We start from the raw sequence: 16,870 nt of genomic DNA on the forward strand, positions 1-16,870 counted from the left end.
GCAAGGCTCCAGGGGAGCAACATGGAGTCGTAAGTTGCTTTGGATAAAAGCGTCTGCCAAATGCATAAATGTAAATAAATGCAAAATGTTTCCCAAGTAAGTAATGCACATGCACCCGGCCATCAAAGTGATATAAAAGAAAACGTGATTCATCAGACCAGGCAGGCCACCTTCTTCCATTGCTCCGTGGTCCAGTTCTGATGCTCACGTGCCCACTGCTGGCACGTTCGGTGGTTGACAGGGGTCAGCATGAGCACCCTGACTGGTCTGTGGCTATGCAGCCTCAACAAACTGTGATGCACTGTATATTCTGACACCTTTCTATCAGAACCAGCATTAAGTTCTTGAGCAATTTGAGCCACAGTAGCTTGTCTGTTTGATCCGATCACACGGGCCAGCCTTCGCTCCCCACTTGCATCAATCAGCCTTGGCCAACCATGACCCTGTCACCGGTTCACCACTGTTCCTTTCTTGGACCACTGCAGCCCAGGAACACCCCACAAGAGCTGCAGTTTTGGTGATGCTCTGACCCAGTCGTCTAGCCGTCACAATTTTGGCCCTTGTCAAACTCGCTCAAATCCTTACGCTTGCTCATTTTACCTGCTTCTAACACATCAACTTGCCGTGATGAAGAGATAATCAGCGTTATTCACTTCATAATGTTATGCCTGATCGGTATATACACACGTGTAAAAATTGGTGATTGTTTTATTTATAGCTTTTACAAAACCAGCTTAGATACAACTTATGTACAGCTCATGGCATAAATGTCAACTAATTTAATAACATTACAAAACACTGTACAGCGATCTTAATCTTTAGTGAATAGTGAATTATGAAAGTTATGCATTTTTAGGAGCAGTCTGATGTGTTTAAAGTGGCAGGCCTGCACAGATTACATGACATTTAGTGTGTCAATTTACAAAGTGCTTCATTTTAGAGCTTAAATAACCTAATACAAATTAAACTAAAAAGTAAATCAAAGTAAACAGTTTATTTTTTTCAAATTGTCCTGTCAGCTCATGATTCACATGAACAAAATCACTAACAGATCTGAATGTGTAAATAAATTGTACTAATTTGAGTACAGATGATAATACTGAGTCTGGCTTACAAGACATTGAGTCAGAATTATCTAGGTTTACATATTCGCAGCTACAGAGACAGCGATTTAGAGTGTGTGGATTGCTATACATTATTACTCTAGGAAGTGACATCACATCAGTGCTGAAAAACATGGTTTCAAGTATAATTGTGGATTTAATATACAACTATATTTGTAGAGTGCAACAAATAGACTTTCCAGGAATGACACCTGGAGCCACATCACCTAAAGTGAACTTTAAAACACCATCAAAACTGAGAGGGCTAGGGTTCTTGAAAACATAAAAATACTGCTGAAAAAAAAAAAAGAAAATACTTAAACTCAACAAAAGGTCAATTTCCCTCAGCCCAATCCATGTCCACTTCTAATGATAATTACAGCCATAACTAGGTCTGTTTTAGCACGTGATAAATAGGATTGCTTGTTTTATAGGGCACTAGCTCCGGTTGCTAGGAGCCATGGTGGTCCGGGCTTTGCAATCTGTCACATTATTCCCACAGGTCTCCTCCCCTTTGTGTTAGTCCTTCTCTTTCTTTCCCCGTCATTCAAACTGCAGCCTTTACTCTGACAGAGTTTATCCGACCCATGTGACGCACGGCCCATTATGAAGAGCTTCAGTGACTCTTCCTCTATGACACTCTGTTCATCAAAAATCATTCCAGGTCATAACATGGTGAGAGAGAACTGGCAGGGTCAGAGGTCATCTCTTCACCTTGGCATCTTCTTTAATCTTCCAGACCATGAGTTCCATGCAGGCCCGCGCATCCTCACTGGAGTCATGTCCCTCCACTGTAAAGAGACAGGAAGCACATATACAGTCCAGAGCATGTTATTTAGAGCCTTTATGTGTTGCATGTTATTCTCCAACTAAAAGACAAGTGAGTTTGATAACACAATATTATTATGAAACATTCTTTCAACGGCTAGATAAAAAGGAAGGTGAATCTCATATCCAGACCAGATTAAATGTTTTGCCTTATAGAAAATGAAGCCCAATTTAAGCCCAATTTAGAATGTCATATTCTTATAGTGTAATGATATTTAATTTCAATTTATAAAGCATTTATTTATTGCACTGAATTTAATTTATGCTCAATTTAAATAATTACTGAATACTGAAATAAGAATGAATAAAAACAAAACTATTAAAAAAAATTATAAAAACTATGACAAAATCTTACTAAAACTTTAACTAAAATGCAAATGAAGACGGAAAATATAAAAGAAAAATATGAATTTGATATAATATAATAGCATCTCAATATTAAAATAACACTGGTGCCCAGACAGTAACGGGACATAATGACAGTAATACATGTAGTTAATAATGACAATATGACCATATTAAAAAAATCATAATGGCCCTTAAAAATAAGCCTAATTTTCTTAATGTATAATACAATTTTTACTTTTTTTCGGGGGGAATATATATCCTGTTAATTTCTTGGTGTGTTTGACCCAAGAAAGCTGATACTGATAATGCAGATTAACATCCTCACCACTGTCCTGTATGATGCGTTTGAGGTAGTCGGCCATAAGGTTGCGCAGGGCACGTTTGTAGGGCAGACCCAGGCGGTGAGGAAACACAATGGCGGTGTCCACGACCATGCTGTGAATAAGCTAGTAAACAGAGAACAGATAGCACCATTATGTTCATAAATATTAATTAAAAGACAAAAATGCCACAGTTCCAAACTCTACAATGCTACCTAACTGTATACTTGTAACTGTGTAACAAGTATTCCGTTTTCCATTTTAATATTTTTAAAATGCAATTTATTCCTGTGATGATCCTTTAGAAATCATTCTAATATGCTGATTTGGTGCTCAAGAAATTCGGAATAAGTAAAAAAAAGAAAAACAGAATTAATACTTTTATTCAGCAAGGATGCATTAAAATGATCAAAAGTGATAGTAAAGACATTTTAATGCTGCAAAAGATTTCTATTTCAAATAAATGTTGTTCATTGAAGTTTCTATTAATCAAAGAATCCATCTTTGTATCACAAGCACACTTAAAATTCCTAAAAATGCTATCTAGATAGGCAGCACACTAGGTTTTGGATCATTATAAAGACAGTACAAATAGTGTTTATGTGAACCTTGAGCGCAAAAAGGTCACTCTCAAGACTGTGTCCAATTAGAATGGACTTAGCACTGAACATGCTCAGCAGCACCGCCTGCACATCTCTCAGGGTGATGGTGGTGTTCTCCAAATCATCTTGTGTCACACCTGAAAACCTGGACAAAACAGACACAGGTGTAATTGAAACTGGAAAACTGAAAGGCGAATGAATGGCAAAACTCTTAACACAATTCCTACCGTGTGTTGTAATCCACCACTTTGCTCCCTGGCTTGACAAACGTGTCATAGATAACTTTGAGGTCAGAGTTAATGACGGTGACTCTAGTCAGCTCCAACCCTGTCTTTGTGTAGCACTATAAAACAAGTATTGAGTTGAAAAAGTTTATAGCATTAAATGGTTTAAACCTGCTTGTAATATCAGCTTTATATACACTTTCACCCACAACCGCATCCTGTTTCCTTCATGAGGCTTTTTTTTACCACCTAAAATAAGTGTGGGCGTATTTGAATAACTGTTCTCACCATCTCACAATCCAAGGCGTAGACACCTGCATTTCCATCTACTGGCAACGGTTTGCTGAAAGTCTTCACAAAACCATCCAACGACTCTTTACGACCATCTTGTACATGTTGCTGAAGAGAAAGGGAACAGCAAAAACAGTTATTTAATCCTTCAGAGACCTCATACACATTACTTAACATGCTTTTCAGTATAATACTCACCCTAAACACCTTCTTAAAAGCTTTTCCTGCTTCTACAGGCAGATTCAACTAGCAAAAGACTTCTAGATGCAGGAAAGGGCCTGGAGGGCCGCTGTCCTGCAGAGTTTAGCTCCAACCCCAAATAAACACACCTGAACCAGCTAATCAGTGTCTACCTAGGGCCTTGTAAGATACCGATTAGCTGGTTCAGGTGTTTAATTTGGGGTTGGAGCTAAACTCTGCAGGACAGGGGCTCTCCAGGACCGAGTTTGGAGACCCTTTCCTTAAAGGAACATGCCACTATTTTTGAAAAATAGCTACTCATTTTCCAACTCCCCTAGAGTTAAACAGTTGAGTTTTACTGTTTTCGAATACATTCAGCCGATCTCCTGGTCTGGCAGTAGCACTTTTAGCATAGCTTAGCATAGATAATTGAATCCGATTAGACTGTTAGCATCTCGCTCAAAAATGAGCAAAGAGTTTCGATATTTTTCCTATTTAAAACTTGACTCTTCTGTAGTTAAATCGTGTACTAAGGCCGACAGAAAATGAAAAGTTGCGATTTTCTAGGCCGATACGGCTAAGAACTATACTCTCATTTCTGCGTAATAATCAAGGAACTTTTCTGCCGTACGATGAGTGCAGCCTCACAATGATATTACGCAGCGCCTGAAATAGGCTAACTTCCATCAACATAACCAACGTGACAACCTGCTTGCACAGGGAGCGTGCTGGGAACTATTTTCAGGCGCTGCGTAATATCATTGCGTACATATCTTAGTACACGATGTAACTACAGAAGAGTCAAGTTTTAAATAGGAAAAATATCAAAACTCTTTGCTAATTTTTGAGCGAGATACTAACGGTCTAATCAGATTCAATGATCTATGCTAAGCTATGCTAAAAGTGCTACCACCAGACCCGGAGATCGGCAGAATGGATTAAAAAAAAAGGTTTTTAACTCTAGGGGAGTTGGAAAATGAGCCTATTTTCAAAAATAGTGGCGTGTTCCTTTAAAGTAGTGTGTGCAACCTTTTTTATCTTATGTACCCCAACAAAAATATGTTAGTCATAAGCAAAGACATAATTACATATGTGTAAGATATGTAATACATTTATTTATTTAGTTATTTATGTCAATATCAAAGGCTAATTCATGGCAATAATAAATAAATAAATTCATTTATTGTTAAAAAAATGAAAGGATTTCAGCATCTGCATTTTACAGAAGTTTTGATGCAATTTGAGAAATGTAAAATCTGTGTTCTCTATATAACATTACAAACAATAAATAATATGTAACATTTAATTTGATATTATCTATAATATATTGTAAAACTATTACATTTTACAAATAAAAAAACATTTAAAGGGGGGGTGAAATGCTGTTTCATGCATACTGATCTTTTTGCACTGTTAAAGACTTGGATTCCCATGCTAAACATGGACACAGTTTCAAAAGCTAAGGTGGACGTTTGATGGGAGTATTTCTTTGCCAAAATTAGTACTTCCTGTTAGTCATAAGTTTCGGAAAGTTTTTTTCCATCATGGGTCCGCTTGACGTCAACAGGGCGGAATTTCCTTGTATGGGCCGTACGGACAATTCTACCGGAAGAGCGCGCGCGCGAGAGAGAGAGAGAGAGAGAGAGAGAGAGCGTGAAAGCAATAGGCTACGCCCATCAAAGCGCTGGCTCGTACAGATGGAATTTGCTTTTCAGGATCAGCAACTGAGTTGCGCAAATATTTATGTCTGTTCCCTGCATTTCGGTGCCGATTGTTTTATAAACAAGGCCCAGTTCGACGACGGATTTTCAGATCGCCTAATACTGAAGGATGGAGCGGTCCCAGCGATAAAGGTCCCAACGTTGGAACCGCAGGTTTGACTGCTTCAAATGTCTGTTTTTGCCTATGCCCATCAAGTAGCCCAAACATGATCACGTATTGATCAATGGAGCATGCGATGTATAGTGTGTACATTTGTTTAGCTGGCTACTATATGTGTATGTTTGTGTATTGTAAAAGCACTCCAAACAACAATACACAAAGAGTGGGGAAATATGTTGAACTAAATAAGCGCGGTTCTTCATTCAAATGCGCTACTATTCCATGTCTTTCTATGTAAACACTAGCCTGACGCGCAAAACCAGTCCGCTTACTACAAATCATGTCTACACAAACCACGCGTAAACACACACACACACACACACACACACACACACACACACACACACACACACACACACACACACACACACACACACACACATTGTAACACTCGCGCTTGACATGGTGTTTTAAATAACACAAGCCGCTAAACATATTATATAGTTAGTGTAACTTATACCACATAGTCAACGTCCTGCTCTAGTCGTTTTTGCTGCTGCTCCTGTTCAACTTCAGCCTCTGGGTCTGATTCCGGATCATAGATGTATGGCTGTATCTGATTAAAAGCCATTTTTTATGTTGAATAAAGTTTTTCCCCGCTTTTAGGGATGACGCAGCTTTCAGACGCACTCAACACAGTAACAGCGGCGCGCGCTCGACATTCTTTAGCTCCGCCCACACAATACGCCCCCAGCCGCACGGCTTTTTTCGGAAAGACTCGGAACAGCGCATCTTTCTTTTATAATTATACTAAAAATAAAGACTTTTCGGAGATATGCAGGATGCAATGCCACTCTATAGGTACTCAAGATTGACATGAGACTGACTGAAACTGAGTGTTTCCCCCCCCCCTTTAAAATCGTATTTAAGGAGATTTAGAAGAATATCCTATTTTAGATTTAAGAAAATTTAGTTGGAGAAGATGACCAAAGATGACACCTACTTTACACACTTCACATCCAGGAGAACCAACTGCACCAGAGCAGCAGCTGTAAAGCGTCTCCCAGCCTCCTGGAACTATGCGAGACACACAAACATGGCAGTGTTAGGTGTGACATACTGTATACACTAAATATGCACTGAAACACATGAAGCAGTTGCACTTCCATTGCAGAATCTCATCCCACGTCTCATACGTACACATACCCACCTCTGTTTCTGCGTAATCTTCCCCAGTGGTGACTGCACTCCTCCTTACGCACACAGCTGCCGTTAACGTTTATCTTGTACTCAGCGCCACATCGACTACAGATTTTGGAAAAGGCTGAGGAAGACATACAGGACAATTAATCAAAATCATAATTGAAAATGTTAGGGGAAGGGAAGACATGTTCAAATGTAATTCAATGTCATTGTGGTGGGAAGCAGGGCGGGGCCGAGAGCTGTGGGAGCAGAGCAAGGCCGGTGGAGTGAATGTTAAATGAGGAACACCTGTGCAACACACCAGTTGAGTCCCACGGACGAGCTCCGGAAAGATAAATGGAGGAGTGATGACAGTGGAAGACGAGAGAGGACCAGGCCTGGGACATTTTAAGTTGCTGTTTTGTTTTTGTTTATGCTACAATCGTCTGTGAGGGGCTGCCGCTTTACTTTTTACTAGGACCCCAAGCGATCCCATTGGCTCAGATTAATTTTAATACTGTAGGTACTCTCTTTAGCGCCTGATTACAATTCCTACAAAATCATGTTATGATAAATACTGTTTGAACTACATAATGACCATTAATGTCTGGGATTAAGATAAAAAAGATTTGAGTAAAATCAATTAAATCTATTTTTGTTCAATAATATGTTTTCTTTTCTTTTTTTGGTGTTTTGAGATAATTTTATGATTTATAATTAATATTTATGCAATAATTATGACCCATTTTTTCCCATTGAATATAATAAAAAATGTATATATATATATATATATATATATATATATATATATATATATATATATATATATATATATATATATATATATATATATATATATATATATATATATATATATACACACATATATATATATATTTTTTTATTTATTTTTTTTTTTAATTATTAAAGCTGTATTTCATTTTAGAGTCAAGCCTAGGCCTCATGAAAGCAATTTTTTTAATGAGATCGGTGCCATCCGGTGGACACATTGAGCATTTTTATCACGCAATAGCACATTTTTACCACTATAGTGGATCTTGCGTTTTATGAAATGTTAAAAATCGTAGCTTCATCAGAATGGTCTGAAACTTGGTGACTTTATTGGTACTTGGTATATGAACACCCAGAAAAAAATGGGATCTGGATTTGAAAAGTCTAAGTTGTCGTAAAAAAAAATAGTCACACTCAGGACCTTCGGGTCAAAAATGACAATTTTTGACCCGAAGAACCCCAGAGGGTTAATATAATTACATGTTAAATTAAGTGTTACATTTCCAAATATTTCTGTTATAAAAATAATGTAATGATGTTCAAGTGAATAATTAATAGGCTATATTATTATTAGTTAATGAATCAACAGTTAATCAAGTGAAAGAAATGTTTAATTTTATTTTATTATACACTATATAGTAACCTATACATATTTTAAATTAATATAATTTGTATGTACTTAGTATAATCATTAACTGATGGGGAGGACCCGGTTTGTGATGACACTGGTTCCCACCTCCTTCTACCCTCAACTATGAACTTGGTTATGGTCATGTCATATCAAATGTTTCAAGTGATGCATTGTGTCCATGAAAAACAAAACTATTTTGGCTCATGAGGTGATAAAAGTTTGAGTGTAGTGCCACCTAGTGGTTTGGCTCTGTGTTAAGAAATGGTCAATAACAATAAAAAAAGAACTTACGGTCATTGTTTTTCTTCTCTGGAAGGTTATGGACAACAGCGTGACCCGACATCTCAGGGTGAGGTCTGGGGTAGCCATGCTCCTGCAGCTGTTCTTCAGTCATTGCATACTTTTTCAGTTTTTTGTAGAGAATGGTACCTGAAAACCAGCATGATGCACAAACAGCTGTAAATTGATTTGTCTCTGGAAATACCCCATAAATATCGCTCAGATTGTACAGCGCTATGAAAATAAATCACCTAGACATGGGTGAGTAAGACTGGAACCGAAAGTGTTGTTATTGGTAACAAACGCTGTTAAAAATATATCCTTAACCCTAGAAAACCAAAACGAAAATGAAAAATGTGGCATCTGAAACTAACTGAAATATAATAAGTTTAATAAAATAACTAAAACTAAACCTCTAATAACAGTTAAATCTAATAAAAATCTATATAATAGTATATAAATAATACTAAAATTACACTGTGGATGTGAGGTACCTTTGAGGTCAACATCCTGTTGTTTGCCGGAGCGGTTGATTGTGTAGCTGGTTGTGGCAGCAAGTCGTCCGCCAAGTACTTCTTCGTGGGACTGAGCCTTTTTATTCACAGATACAGCCGGGGTCTCTGTGAAACAAACAGCACAAGAAATATTCATTAAAAAATAGTGACAAATTAAAAACTGAGTGCAAAGTGGATATGTCTTTATATTTGGCATGTCCATCTAACAAAAGCACCTGTTAACCTTAAGCTGTATGTAAATTAGTGTCACTAATCCTAATGCAGAATTTTATATCATACTATTTCTTTGAATATGGTCAAAAAATCCTAAATTGTCCAGGAATAAATTAGATTTACATCCCAGATTTTCAATGTGGTCTCAGACTTTTGGCCTCTTTCATGATCGATAACAGAGACGCACAAACACAAACCAGACACACTACTGTATTCTCTTAAGAAAGGCACTTAACCCCAGATTTACCCTCAGCTACTTTAGACGTATGTCTACTAAATACATGATCTGCGTGTGTGTGTGTTAGACGCACTGAGGGCAGGGGACGTAGGTGTGCTCTTGCTGCGGAGCTTCTTCAGTGTGTTCACAGCTACATTCAGGTAGATGTTCTTACTGCTGCTCCTGTCATACACCACCTTCTCTTCCTCCAGAGCCTGGGAGCAAAGAAGACATCCACAATATACACATCAACGATATATATAAGGGAGTTGACATTAACTGAAATGAAATTATGGATGTCGGACGTCATACCATCTGAAAGGCTTCCTGTTCAGAGGAACAGAACTTCAGGCACTCATCAATGAAGATGTTGAGGTAACGCTGACGGACATTAGTAGGCACTTTGGCCCCAAATTCAGCAGGAATGACAGGACGCGTCATGGCGGAGCTCTGTGATGGGCAGAAAAGAGAGTGTTCATTGGGGGCAAGTAAAAAGACCATTATAGGACTGTTATAGGACGACATTACCTTCATGGTGGGGGTGTGAGCCACTCTCTTCTGCAATGCAGTGGATGTGGTCTTTGACAGGATGCCCGCCGACGTTTGAGCTTTGACTGAGAGCTGATTTGTCGCCACCCTGGTGGGTGACAACACCTGACTGCTGGCATCAGCTAATCCTTAAAACAAAAAATAAAACACTCAACGATTAATGTTTTTAACTCCAAAACCTTAATCCTGCTGCAACTGACTGAATGTAGGACCCATTCATACCAGGCTTTGAAGAGGGCAGGGAGGCATTTGGCCGGTGCGCCACCCGTCGCTTTTCTCCAGGAAGCCCCAGTATTGGATTGGTCGACGCAGACGCAGTCTTTACTGCGGCAGCCAGCTGCACCGCCTGTTGCTGGGCTTTTTGCATGCGTCGGTAACAGATCTCCTGCGCCGTCATCCTCCGCTGCTGCATCGGCACAGCGTTGAACGACGCCTCTGACTGAAAGAAGAGAATTATTAAAGCAATTATTAAACAACTGGACAAATTACATTTCTGAACACAACTATGGATTCATCATTTAATAATATATGTTATGAACCCTATTTAGTTGAACTGGCTTCTTCCCATTTACTTTTTGATCTAATTCGCATGTTTTATGTTATTTAGGCACTTAAAACGCAGTGTTGGGGAGTAACAATCTAAAAGTAGTATACACACTTACACACACACACACATACATCTGGTTCGCTATCTAAATGGGGAAATTCTTCATAGACGTAATGGTGTTCATGCTATACAAACTGTATATTCTATCCCCTTTCACTAACCCTACCCCTAAACCAACCAATCACAGAAAACTTTCTGCCTTTTTACATAAAAAAAAAAAAACTTTCCTCATGAGGACCTTAATTTAGGTCCCCACAGCCAAGGAGTCCCCATGAGTCAGTGTGCATTCAGGTTGAAGTCCCCATCGGGATAGAAAAACACACAAAAATAGACTAAAACCAATAATAATGTGAAGTATTACTACAATTTAAAATATACCCGTTTTCTATTTTAAAGGGTGGGTTGCACCAACAAGGATTAAATTAAGCACAGTTTAGAGCTAATCTAGGATTTGTTGATCTAGGCTTTATTAAATCGAGTTGTGTTGCACCACTTAATTTTAAACCCAGATTAACAAATCGGGGATTAGAATTTAACCTGCGATTAAAACCTCATTTTCGCCGCCATGATGGATTTGCCATTGACAGCAACAATACTAATATTCAATTTCCTTCTTTATTGACCACCAGAAACTCTCTCTCTCTGACATAAGTAGCTCTTGCGGATAAAGGAAATAAACTTTATGTCTGTCTTTATAAAGCGCTATGTAGAGAGACCGTTACTGAAAAGCGCATGTGGATTTCATAAGCATGGGAATATATTTATAGTATCAATTAATGCAGTATTATGGCAGCGTAATTTATGACAAAATAATTGTCATGATTGGGGGAGTGACTATCTCCGCTCTTGACAGCGCCGCCCATTCCGTTTGATCACTGGCGCTCACCTCATCATCCCCGCTGCCGTTAAATGCTAAATATACTCCTCTCTTCTTTTCTTTGTTTGAAATGACGTGACAGATCTGCATCCCGGACTCGATAGCAGGCGTAAACTCACGGGCCGCCACGACCCTCACACTCTGCCGGCTCAATGCGCTTTTATTTTTCATTTGTATTAGTAATAAACACTTCTTTGAGACATGACGACACACCCACAGTTTCTATCTCTGTTCAATCATCTGCATAGTTTAATTGTAGGTGTACTTTATTTAATATCTTAATTTAAACCTCCTCACATGCAAGTTTAAAATTAATCCATAATTGAGATTAAAGTTATGGAGCAACAGGATTAAAGTGAATCAATCTTAAATATAAATTAAATCCAGGATCAAAACGATGGTTTAAATGTAAACCTGCTTATTTTTAAACAAGGTTTAAAGTTTGGTGCAACAGAATTATTAGATAAACCTTGATTTAATCTAGATTTAAGATTAATCCTTGTTGGTGCAACCCACCCAATATGTTTTAAAATGAAATTTTTTCCTGTGAAGCAAATCTTGACTTCAGGAGCGATTACTCAAGTTTTCAGTGTCACGTGATCTTTCAGAAATCTTTCTAATTCACTGATTTGGTGCTCGAGAAACATTTCTTATTAATTATCACAGCTGAAAACAACTGTGCTGCTTAACAGTTTTGTGGAAACCGTGATTCATTTTCTTTCATGAATAGAAAGTTTACAAGAACCGACTTTATTTGAAATAAATGTTTGGGAACATTATAAATGTCTGAACTGTCTCTTTTGATCAGTTTAATAAGTCCTCTCTGAATAAATAAAAATAAAAAAACTTGTTAATAGCCCGAATTTGTTAATAGTATATATATTTACTTCTATTCTGTATTCAATATTCTGTTTAAAAACTGCCACAGATTCTGTCTCGACTTGCTTATAGTCTAACTGTTGCGCACCAAATAATAAAATGCTAATATGCAAATATGAAGTGCAGGGAACCAATAAAAAGAGAGAGAACATGTCAATCTGCATTCCAACACTCACCTTTCCTTGAACTTTAAAATGTGACACCCTCTTTTTCTGACCAGGAAAGAGAGTAGTTAAAGTGCTTTCTGTTTCTTCCTCCTCCTCATCCTCCTGTTCCCTTGAAGACTAAAAACACACACACATGAAACTGAAAGTGAAACTGTCAGTTGCAACGGAAAACCCAGAAAATTCCACCACCCGCAACACGTTGAATAACATCCTCAAAACCCCATAAAAGCAGTAGAATAATTTTAATCAGAGTAATTTAAAATATTGAAACTATATTGGTACCTGCTTAGCTTGTCTCCCTTTGTCTTCCGTCTTGACCTCTTTGGATTCATTAAATATCCGCAGACACTCCTCCATGGGGTCCGAGTCATACTCCATCTCATCCTGCAGACAGGAGTAGTCCACTGCTTCATCACCACCACCACCATCATCATCCACTTCAGAATTATCCTCTGACGATGATGACGTATCTTCAGAGGGTTTCCTCTTATTAATAATGAGGCTTCCTCGTTTAAAAGCAGAAGCAGACTTCCTCACTATCCTCTCGTCTTCCTCATCATCCTCTTCCACACTCTCAGCACCGAACAAGTCAGCGTGGCTGAGATTCCTCTGCTTGGTCTCTCTTGCCTCCTTGTGATCAAGGATCGAGCTGGTTTTTTTCTTACTTTTATCTTTAATGCTACTGCTGTAGGTACTGCTGCTCCCATGGTTGCTTTTCTTTTTGTCCTTCTCCTTTGCGATGCTCTCAAGTTTTCCGTTCCTTTGGTCTTTGAATTTGGATGGCACCTTATCGTTTTTTACAGGTTTGTCTGTTTTGAGTTTCTTGATGTCGCCACTTCCTCTCTCTTTTTCCCTTTGGCTGTGTTCACTCTTTATCTTAACTATCTTCTTGTTCTTTTCATCATTACTCTTTGACTCGGTTCCGTCTTTCCGCACCTTTTCCTTGGACTTACTGCTTCCATCCACAGTCTTACTTTGGTTCTTGTCTTTTTTACTTGAATTTTTTGACGTCTTGTTCACACTTGAACTTTCCAGCCTTTCTTTCGGACTCTTCTTATTGGGTTCCTTCTCCTCTTTTTTTGGCTTATCAGATTTAACATTTTTCAACTGACTCACAGACACCTTTTTAGGTATCTTTTTGTCTGTCCTGTCCACATCCTGGATGTCATCCGATTCGCTCTGTGAGAAGCCATCGTCTGTTTTAGAAACCTGCTTTCTTTGTTGTCCCATCAAACCCGACTCTCGTTCCTGTTTCAAGCCGATGGTGATCCCCTTGCGCTGCAGGCGGCTTATGGACATTGGCCGATACTCCGTCCCCGAACTTTCCTCGTCGGATTCAGAGAAACTTGCAGTGTACTTCGGGACATCTGCCTTAGGTGGCGACGACCTTGGTTTTTTTGCAGTTGGAACATATTCCTCGTCTTCCCTTTGTTTTTTAGGATAAAATCTCTTTCTCCCCTCTCCCTCTGAACACAAAGTTCTCTGTTCTTTAACAGTCGGTTTAGCCGAATAGTTCGACAGCGGGTCGTACTCCATGTCCGATGTTGGTTTGGAATTATCCAGAGAGTATTTACACTTGACACGGGACGGTGACGGGTCGTACTCCATGTCCGATGTTGGTTTGGAATTATCCAGAGAGTATTTACACTTGACACGGGACGGTGACGGGTCGTACTCCATGTCCGTTGTTGGTTTGGAATCATCCAGAGTGTATTTACACTTGCCAAGGGATGGTGACGGGTCGTACTCCATGTCCGATGTTGGTTTGGAATTATCCAGAGAGTATTTACACTTGACACGGGACAGTGACGGGTCGTACTCCATATCCGTTGTTGGTTTGGAATTATCCAGAGAGTATTTACACTTGACACGGGACGGTGGTGGGTCGTACTCCATGTCCGTTGTTGGTTTGGAATTATCCAGAGTGTATTTACACTTTACTTGGGACGGTGGTGGGTCGTACTCCATGTCCGTTGTTGGTTTGGAATCATCCAGAGTGTATTTACACTTGCCACGGGATGGTGGTGGGTCGTACTCCATGTCTGTTGTTGGTTTGGAATTATCCAGAGTGTACTTACACTTGCCACGGGATAGTGGTGGGTCGTACTCCATGTCCGTTGTTGGTTTGGAATTATCCAGAGTGTATTTACACTTGACACGGGACGGTGGCGGGTCGTACTCCATGTCCGTTGTTGGTTTGGAATTATCCAGAGTGTATTTACACTTGACACGGGACGGTGGCGGGTCGTACTCCATGTCCGATGTTGGTTTGGAATTATCCAGAGTGTATTTACACTTGACACGGGACGGTGGCGGGTCGTACTCCATGTCCGTTGTTGGTTTAGATTTATCCAGAGTGTACTTACACTTGACACGGGACGGTGGTGGAGGTAACACCTTTTTAACTCTTTTTTTCGAGACAGCAGTGGGCACATACTCCAGTGCGCTGGCGTTGTTGCTGCTGCTGTCCGAGTCCAAAGTGTATTTGCTGGAGCGAGGGGACGGGGTGTATTCACTCGCTTGGCCCATCTGATAGCTCCCAGGATCATAACCCTGATGGGATGATGCAGGGGGCTTTGGTCTCTTCTTAACAGAGCTTGTGGTGGGCTCATATCCCTGATCCCCAATCCGGGAAAGCTTCTTCTTCTCCCTTTCCATCTCACTTCGAACAGCCTCAATGGCCCGATTGACCAGCTCCAACTCCATGTTACCAAGGTCCACATCCTGACCCGCCGACAGGCTCGATGGTGGCTCCCCATTATAATGCTGTCCCGGTCTCACAACCTCCGGACTGAATGGATCATATCCTTGATCTGTAAAGTCACAAGATTTGAATGAATTACAGTGAAAAATCAACCACAGAATCATAATATATAACACACCCATATGGCAGAATTAATTTCACACAAAAATGTATTAGGCCCATATTACCAATTAAATCTCTCTCTTATATATATATATATATATAAATATATATAATTTATATATTGCACTAATGTCAAACTAACTAAACATACTGCAAACTACCTTCATACAACAAAAACAAACATTTCTCAGTTACTACATACATTTGAGGAATAAAAGGTTACTGACAACAGTAAAAGCAGTTGTACCACGCTATAAAAAAAGTTTTATTATTAATAAATAAATGGGCTTCCTGACAGATTCACAGTTAATATATGTAATTATTTTGGTTTCTTTGTTCCTCAGCAAAAAGCTTCAGTGCATTTAAATGTACATGAACCAAACGTCTATCTGAACAAAAGAAAACTTGAGACCACAAAGACATTTTAATTCACCGTTTGGACTCGCAGAATGCGCTTTAGTCTTTTTGATGTCGTATATCCCAGAGGCGGCTCGTCTTTGTTTGCTGTGTCTGAAGTGACAGAAAGGTCTGCTGCACCCATCTGTACCGGCTTTCCCATTGTTAGTCTCACAATAAAACGGGCAGTCAATTCCACGAAAGAACCCCGTAGATCTCAACATTGCGGTTCATTACCACTGTCACTTTATCTGCCTTTTAACTGGTATGTTTTTGACACTACATGCGTGGTTATTTGCATATCCGTATGTTGCCACTTTCTTTCGGACAACAACAGACTTCCTACGACGCCATATTTTATGAGCGACAGAAGAACGCGAGGCCCCCAGCGAGCGTCGCGTTCTTTACGTAATATAGTTGCCCGGATCACCTGCCTGAGGGAATTGGCGTACTGTCTGCGTCGCGGTTTTGCAGTTCAACTCTTACCTGGTAAACTTGAATGAGTTTGTCTTAAGTTAAAATACGTTAAAAGATGCTTTAGGCTTTATTATTGAGCCTTAATCTTTTCTTTTAAACGAATAACTAGTTTCTTTGTGATTTAAGTGGATTGGCGGTGTTACTAAAAGTTTATAGGTGTGGCAGAATTTTAATGCCGACTTTATAGGTCAGTGAGTGTGTAACAGTGCATACATTGAGCATTGTTCATAATAACGGAGACAACACACAAAACGGCTTTATTTTAGAAATAGAAAATAGTCTGCAATTTATTGATCGCCATAAAAGCCTCTTCGTTCTGCAAAAAGCTGGAAAACAAGAATAAATAAGTCAACTGGATGTATTTTGAAGTCAAAGTAGTGGATCCCTACAATCTGAACAATAAGTCCTTAAGTCATTGCACAAGAAATGTATAATTGCATGATCCAGGTGCTTTAAAAATGGCCAATTATAAATACACCATATGATTGATATTTGTAAAGCTTCGA

General features: G+C 39.2%; 1 protein-coding gene across 1 annotated transcript; it reads right to left on the reverse strand.

Moving 5' to 3' along the window:
* Positions 1-691: 691 nt before the first annotated feature.
* On the reverse strand, positions 692-16,265 carry rexo1 (REX1, RNA exonuclease 1 homolog). Its single transcript, XM_079827300.1, has 16 exons — positions 15,925-16,265; positions 12,908-15,438; positions 12,635-12,742; positions 10,318-10,534; positions 10,075-10,223; positions 9,859-9,996; positions 9,641-9,761; positions 9,096-9,221; positions 8,614-8,751; positions 6,928-7,041; positions 6,721-6,794; positions 3,714-3,824; positions 3,429-3,544; positions 3,208-3,346; positions 2,605-2,725; positions 692-1,894 (listed from the first exon to the last, which is right to left on the reverse strand). Exons 1-16 carry the CDS (start codon positions 16,109-16,111, stop codon positions 1,806-1,808), a joined length of 4,479 nt encoding a protein of 1,492 aa, XP_079683426.1. The 5' UTR covers positions 16,112-16,265; the 3' UTR covers positions 692-1,805.
* Between the last annotated feature and the right edge of the window lie 605 nt (positions 16,266-16,870).

The sequence above is a fragment of the Gobio gobio genome (assembly GCF_949357685.1).
Source record: "Gobio gobio genome assembly, chromosome: 10".
NCBI lineage: Eukaryota > Metazoa > Chordata > Actinopteri > Cypriniformes > Gobionidae > Gobio > Gobio gobio.